Here is a 7544-nt window from a genome sequence, read left to right as displayed (position 1 = left end):
AAAAAAAAAAAAAAAAAAAAACCAAGAAAAGAACAAAAGAATATACCCAAAACCCAAACGCCAGAAAACCCCCAAGAGACGGCATACAATAACATGATCAAGAAATCCAAACCAGCTCAATCACGCCATCGTGCCTGCTCATGGGCCTCTCGTACTCGTCAACCCACCTCCCATCATTCTGCTTCCGCACGTAGATCTGGCTGACGGTAATCCTGCCGTTGGCGTGTCTCTGCAACGTGCTCTCCTGAAGGTCCCACGAGATCTTGCGCCCCGTCCTGAGCAGCGACTCCCTCTGCGGGCCAAAAGTGTAGTCAAAGTTCCAGCCCTTGTCGTCGGGGGCGGGCGCAAACGTCCTCTCGAGCTGGCGCATGTTGAGGTCGTCCATGCCTTGCGGGTAGTGCACGACGCTGAAGCTGGTCGAGAGGACCCAGTCGTCGGCGGTGCGGAACCGCTGCATCATGCAGTCCTCGCCGCACAGGTGAGACACCTTGGTGTACTCGAACGGGTGCGCCACGGGCCAGAAGCCGCCGCGGTAGTGGTGCAGCGACAAGGGCCGCATGCCCGACTCGTAGAACCCGGACGGGTCGCCCGTCAGGTCGATCTGCCACAGCTCCCACAGGTTCGTCAGGCGCGTGGCTGTGTTCTCGTAGATGCACTTGCGCAGGATGATGTCGCCCTGCGGACCCCAGCCGCTGTTGGACTCGTTGATCTTCTCCTCGGTGCTGCAGCTGAAGAACAGGTCCGAGATGTCGCGCGCCAGGGGCACCGAGATGAAGACTCCCGCGCCGCCAAACGCCTGGGACCCGTGCCGCTGCACGTTGTTGATGTCCTCGGACAGCGTGCCGACGTACAGCTTCTGCGAGGGGTCCATCTCGCCCAGCTTCTCGACGAGCGCGTGCGGCGACGGGAAAAAGGTGTCGTCGTCGCACACGACCAGCCACTTTTTGTTGACGCGCTCGGGCTGCTTGTACATGGTGGGCACGAGGGACATGTAGCGCACGGCCATGATGTCGTCGGGGTCGGCGCGGAAGACGTCGGCGTCGATGCCGACGGCTCCGAGCTGCGATGCCGCGTCGGTCAGCTCTTCGCGAGTGGCGTTGACCAGCAGCAGCACCAGCTTGCCGCCGTTGGAGCCACCCGCCGAGTCGGTCAGCCAGTACGACCACTCCTTGACCGGGCTGGTCTTGGGGTCGGTGAAGCGGGCGTAGGTGGTCGACACGCCAAACATGAAATCGGATAGGTTGGCCGTCGACGGGAAGGGGGAGCTGCTGACGGGCACTTCGAGTGGCTCCTGGCAGGTCTGCTTCTCCGGGTATGCGATGCTGGTGTCGACCAGGCGGAACGATTCAGGTGCAAAGGTCTGCTTCAGCTCCGTCAAAGACTTGCGTTTGATGTCCTCGCGAGAGACGCGCACGTGGCGCTTGTAGTATTCAAATTCATCGGCCAGGCCATAGCGCTCCTTGAGCGTGCGCAAGTGATCGAGGTCGTCGTTGCAGCTGAGGGCGGCGTCCCAAGACGGTGTCGAGTTGTTGCTGGCCAACTCGAGCAGCGGGGTTTTGGCGGATTTAAAAGTGCCGCTCGAGACGGGTGGCCTCTTTTTTCTCAACCAGGTTCTCCTAAAATCCGAACTGTCCGATTCGAGGGCGAGGACCAAGAGCATGAGAATCACCACTCCTCCTACGCATACTTTGGCGAAGGAGTTTAGGCGGGTGAAGGGGTTACGCATGGCCAAGCGGCGATGCAGAGGTGGCGACAAGACACCCATTGTTGGTATGGCTGGTAGATGTGACAGGGGAACGAAAGATTATACAAAGAGGTCAAAGAAAATAAAAAGAATCATAAAAATAAAAAGAACATAAAGAGTGTAAGCGAGTGACTGGAATGATGTTTTTTACTCCAACATTTGACAGATCTTGAGTTCCAAATAGACATGGATTTCCCAAGAACAAAAGGAATACTAATAACTAACACCTATGGAGTGGCGCTGAAAGAAAACCAAGAGTTTCGGACTGTGGGCAAACCTAAATGTCAATTGTTCAAGGAAAATACGAAAGGAAAAAGGCTGAGGCACACCAGGGCTAGACGTTGCAACAAAAGGGGAGAGGGGGGGAAATTCGTTAATTGTTACCCATAGCTAAAGAACCAAGTTGATATTCAGGGGGTTCGGGGAGGTAGGTGATCATTGAATGTGGAGTATATTATGATTTCACGGGTCCGCGTATGCCCAACAGGGATACGAAAACCTGCAAGCTTTCTTATCAGCGGTTGTGGATCCTTGTTATTTGTCTGCAAGTGGCAGGTCGGGGTCATGGATGGCAGTGCAGTAGCAAAAAACAAGACGGTAGCATTCAATTCGCTTTTGCGAATCAAAAGATTCAAGCAACGCCACTCCACTGCTTGATCAAACAAGAAACCCCTTTTTTCCCCTACTTACCCCTGTTTATAACGCCCAGATTTCCGATATTTGAGCAAGCCACAAAAACTGTGGGAATAAAACTGTGGGTGTCAATTTGAGTGATGACAGGGCTGGTGCCAATACTGTATCTTGCCTTTTTTCTTTCTTTTTTTTTTTTTTTTTTTTTTTTTTTTTTTTTTTTTTTTTTTTTTTTCTTCTTTTTCATTGCTGTCTTATTCTCACCAAGCTAAAATACCCTTACAAAATACTGTAAATCCCATTCCGACCCGTTCGTCGATCTCTCTCTCTGTCTCTCTGGTGGAGAAACAAACCACTTCAGCTGACAGCCACTCAGCGGAGTCACGTAGCAATTTCTCTGCAAAAGCGGACCCGGTAGTTGGGTATTGGCAAGGAGCTTGGTAGTGGCAATGAGTGTTGCCTCCACGTAATGTGGGCGTTCGAGAAAACCCGCATCATAACGCTCAGATAACATAACAATAACCGTTTCTAGAACCCAGAAGACTCGAATTCAGTATCCGGTCTCAAAGTTGGGATGAGATTCTGAGTTGGAGAATACCTGCAGTAGACTGACTACAAGAGAATTTTGTATGAATGTATCGAGATGATGATTGACAAAGGGCTTTTTAGGCAAAACACGTTTGTTACTCTTAGTGGTTCACAAAGCTTGGCTGTCTGTCTACCTTTACTCGGTAACCTGGTTTAGTCTCACTAGGCTCGAAAAGTAAAAGAGTAAAAGAAGCAAAAAGAAACAGAAAAAGTAAAGAAAGAATTTGAACCCTTTCTTCCTTTTGACGTCATGTCCCCAAAATATTCCTGTAAAAACCTTTGTTTCAAGACTTGATCTTCGCCGGAACGGACTGAACTAGTAAAGCTTCGCCCGCCAGCACACGTGTGTCGATCCAATGAAGATCCAAGGGTGATTGAGGGAAAGCCTCCGAAATTGGAGTACGAGTTCCACATGGAACCGCACAATTGTGACTTGTTGGCAAATCCGCTTTGTCAAACTCGTAAAAATGCATGTTAGGTTGATCTGTATTAAAGGATATCCCTGCAGCGAAAAAATATCTACTTGTGGTAAGTCTACAACTAGCTTACTTCTAGTTCCAACTTAGCTGAATGTTGGAATGACTTTTCAAGAAGGCAGTTTTCTTGGATATATACCCCAGCATACTGTATATCTAACATGAAAAAAAAAAAAAAAAAAAAAAAAAGCAAAAGAACAATCAAAATATCAAACGGTACTACAGAGGCCGCCGATTACGCAACTTGCCCATGTCACACTACTATTCTGGCGACACGACTTCATCCAGCGACTCTGAGGATAGGGGACAGATCAACAGGCCTGTCGGACGAGTACTGAGGCAGAGCGACTCGTCTCATATTAATTCATCTTATAATCCGTCCATACTTAGTTGGTATATACTTTCGATCAGGAAAGCTTCGCATAAAAGGCACATCGGATATCCCTGCAACATCCCGACACGATGGTTAAAGTGAACAGTGGAAATCTTAAAATAGTCAAGATTGACAGTTGAATTCGATGATCTCGCCTTACACAAACGATAGAGTTTACAGAAAGCCTCTACGGTGTTACAAGTGTACCAGGTTCAAACAAAGCTTAAAGGACAGGTGTTGCTTTGCACCAAATCGAAAACGCAGTCAAGCGCACACCTTGAACATGTAAACCTCCCAATGAAAAAACCAAGGACCGAAAAAAAAAGGTCAACAAATAAGCATTAGTCGGTAACCCGCAACCCGGACCGAACCTCCTCATACCCCTTCAAAATGCCCGCGGCCCTAGCCTCGCTCCTCGGTTCAAACGTCATCTCGAAAGGCAAAGGCTCCAGGATGACGTGACTGTTGGTGGCCTGCGTGTCGATGGGCACAGGCTCGCCGGTGCGCCGGTCCAGCTTCTGCGCCATGTCGAACCCCCACAGCACGGCGGCGGCAAACACAAACATCTCGTCGTCGACTATGTTTTGCCCCAGGCACGTCCGCCGGCCCCAGCCGAACGTGTGCATGCCGTGCCCGTTGCGGAAGTTGGGATACTTGCTCAGCGGCTCTTGGAACGTTGGCCACCCGGGCTCCAGCCACCGCTCCGGTCGGAAGCTGTCGCCGTCTGGGTACTTTTCTGGGACGCGGTTGAGGCTCCTGGTTAACGAGTTTGGGCTGTTAGTAAATTGCGGGCTTGTTTGGAGATGATGGAGAGGGTTGGTTGCTGGACAAGGGGGGGGCTTACCATTCGCAGGCTAGGACAATGGTTCCCTTTTTGATGGGTACTCCTCGGAAGACGTCGTCTTGTTCAGCTTGATGCGGCACACCTAATTTAAACAGTTAGAAGAATGACAAACAGAAAAGCAAACAAAACCAACTAAACAAAACTTACCAAGCGGCACCCCGGAACGCCAACGAACCGTCTCCTTGAGAACGGCCCTGACCGTCGGCAACGCCGCAAAGTCATCCATGGTAGGCATGCGATCCCCACACACCCTATCCACCTCCTCCCTCGCCTTCCGCTGCCACTCGGGATGCAACGCCATGGCCATGAGGAAGAACTTGAGCGGGCCGGAGATGGTGACGGCGCCGACGAGGCTGAAAAACCCCAACATGCAGCTCGCAAAATCCACCTGCTCGGGGCTCTGCTCCAACCCTCCGTTCCCATCCCGCGTCAGCTGATCAAAGTACCGATACGCCCACGTGTCGGCCGGCAGGTCCCCGTCCAGGAACCGGCGGCGCGCGACGTGGTAGTTGCCGGCCCACCAGGTGCGCTGGGCCGACTCGCGCCGCACCTCGTTGCGCCACCAGGGGTTCAGCGCCCAGGGAAGCTGCCACAGCGGCGACACGGTGTTGACGATGGGGCCCGACACCGACATGCAGTGCAGCGTCTCGTCGGCGCTGCGCCCGTTCTCCGCCCCCTGCTGCGCCTGGTCCCACGCCAGCCGGCTCATGACGCGGCCGCAGTGCTCCCGGGTGTGGCAGAGGAAGTGGGACGGGTCCAGGAGGACCATGGCCAGGTAGCGTTTCGTCTCGGCCTCGACGTGTCCGTAGAAGTGGTGTTTGTAGGCCTCGGCCATGGCGGAGTGCACCCATTTGCGTTGCTGGGTCCAGGTGTCTGTGTGTGCGTTTGTGTGTGTGTGAGAGAGAGAGGTGTGGCTTGTCAGCAAGGGGGTTGACAGTCACGTCACCAAGAAGCGACCATGTAGACAAAGAGTGAATAAGAGCCACGCTAATGATGGTCTAGTAGAACCACATCAACGACTTACCATGACGGTCCATGAGAGCTACATACACGGTACCCTCCTTATGCCCGATCAGAGCACGAATCTGCGGCCGGCCAGAGTATATGTGGCCACGCTTGACCAGCAGCTCTTCGGCAATCTTCTCATCGGATATGATGATAAATGTGTTGTCCACAGCCCTGGTCTGGTATATGGGACCGTGGATGTCGGCCCACTCTTTGAACTTGAGCCAGAGCGAGAAGCGAGGAAGGTCGTGTATGCGACCGACAATAGGGTACTGCTTTGGGCCGGGGAACTTGGCCACAGAGTTTGGCTTCTTCTGAAGAAGAGATAGTGTATGTCTCACGACTGTGAGGAATATGGTTGGCAGAGCCAGGTAACAAAGTAGCAAGACTATCTGCTCCATGGTGGCCGTATAATCTGGTGCTACTAAAGATCCTTGTGGTGAGAACTCGAGACTAATGGATGTTTTGTCACAGAAAGAGACTTGCGCTCGTATCTTTATTCCAGGATAATCACAGTCGTATGGCTAAAACCCCAAGGGGCTACGTGCCGCTTCCAAACCCATCCCACAACCGCCGCCATGATTCCGATTCCTACTCGACCAGGCGCGCCCACCGGCTTTCTCCAATATCCCACCCACCTCAGCTCGTTCATCATGGGAGAGGTCGTCTAGACCATCAACAAGGACACCGAAGGCAACAGAGGCAGACCTTCGGGTGTTCGTCTGCAAACTCCGAACTAGTTGCAAGGATTCCAGCTAGGATCTCGTATCATACGATTACACCAACACCAACAACTCATAGTTCGGGAAGAGAGAGCTCGTAACAAAGTCCTTCTCGCGTAAATGGACCCTTGCATGTTACACACTTTGGGTGTAGTGTGAGGCGTTGTGGAAGGGGGGGTCATAAATGCGCGTAGGATCCTGTGCAAGTGGAAAAATATGTGATATCTTCATAACTGAGGCTCGGAAGCTGGGATAGAGTATCTGTAAGCAAAAGGCCACCAACACAGGGTTGTAGGCCAATAGAATCAGTTTATTCAATGTGATATGGAATTATCGTTTGCCAAGATATGGATGGCAGGCCCCACGTGCCCAAACGATGACATATCACAACCGGTAGGGCTGACATGAGATCCCCCTGGAGTTTGCCCGGTGGGATGTCAGAGGCGAAGAAAGGTGTGTTGGGGAAGTCCGTAGCTTATGTTGTAAGTAGGTTTCTTCGAGACATGATTGGTTATATTGTTTTCCGGGGTGACTGAGACAGGCACACTTTTTTTGCTCTGTTGGCTTGCCAAAATCTAGAAAGGCCGAAAGTACAAGTCCATCGACATTTGTGTGACTGGGGCTGAACGGGGAGGGACTTTTATTGCATAACGCCTGGCCTGGATATCCGAACATTTGCTGTGCCGCAGCCTTGTGGGGTAAGGCTCTAGGAGGCAGAAGTGTGAATAGATACTTGGCAAGATGGAGGAATCCAGGATCTTCAAGATTCCAACAAGCATAGGTATATATTAAAATGATCCCACTTGGGATTCTGTATGACTTCAAAGCCTTGGTTATGTTATATTTCAGCTTCCCATACTACCTGCGCGTGGCACAATGAACGTATTTGTAACACTTGCTGCATGTTTCGGGGCTACTTTAATGGAAGCTGCAAAACAGATGGGCCGAGAGAGCCGTAAGAATTGGAATTTTTTCTAGCGTCACCGGTTAGTTAGGTTGCGAAGGGAGTTTTGGTGAAAAACAAAAGACATGGGAGAGATGGAGGTCAAGAGATCAAAGATGGAGGTCGAGAGATCAAAGTTGGAGAATTCAGCAAGTGTCCGCTGCCTAATATCCATCTGGGGTGTCTAACTTGATTGGTTGGGCTAATTGAATTTCTCCC

General features: G+C 51.4%; 2 protein-coding genes across 2 annotated transcripts; both read right to left on the bottom strand.

Annotated features, from left to right (window-relative positions):
- Positions 1 to 97: 97 nt before the first annotated feature.
- Positions 98 to 1765, bottom strand: PgNI_08455 (uncharacterized protein; the record flags this gene model as incomplete). The annotated part of the gene is made up of 1 exon (XM_031128452.1): positions 98 to 1765. One exon carries the CDS (start codon positions 1763 to 1765, stop codon positions 98 to 100), a length of 1668 nt encoding a protein of 555 aa, XP_030979208.1.
- A 2168-nt stretch (positions 1766 to 3933) lies between these two features.
- Positions 3934 to 6129, bottom strand: PgNI_08454 (uncharacterized protein). Its single transcript, XM_031128451.1, has 4 exons — positions 5680 to 6129; positions 4803 to 5528; positions 4656 to 4737; positions 3934 to 4567 (listed from the first exon to the last, which is right to left on the bottom strand). Exons 1-4 carry the CDS (start codon positions 6059 to 6061, stop codon positions 4153 to 4155), a joined length of 1605 nt encoding a protein of 534 aa, XP_030979207.1. The 5' UTR covers positions 6062 to 6129; the 3' UTR covers positions 3934 to 4152.
- Positions 6130 to 7544: the final 1415 nt, after the last annotated feature.

This window comes from Pyricularia grisea (genome assembly GCF_004355905.1).
Source record: "Pyricularia grisea strain NI907 chromosome V map unlocalized Pyricularia_grisea_NI907_Scaffold_6, whole genome shotgun sequence".
Classification (NCBI taxonomy): Eukaryota; Fungi; Ascomycota; class Sordariomycetes; order Magnaporthales; family Pyriculariaceae; genus Pyricularia; species Pyricularia grisea.
Note: the sequence above shows the minus strand (reverse complement) of the source record. Positions and strands in the feature narration are given on the sequence as shown.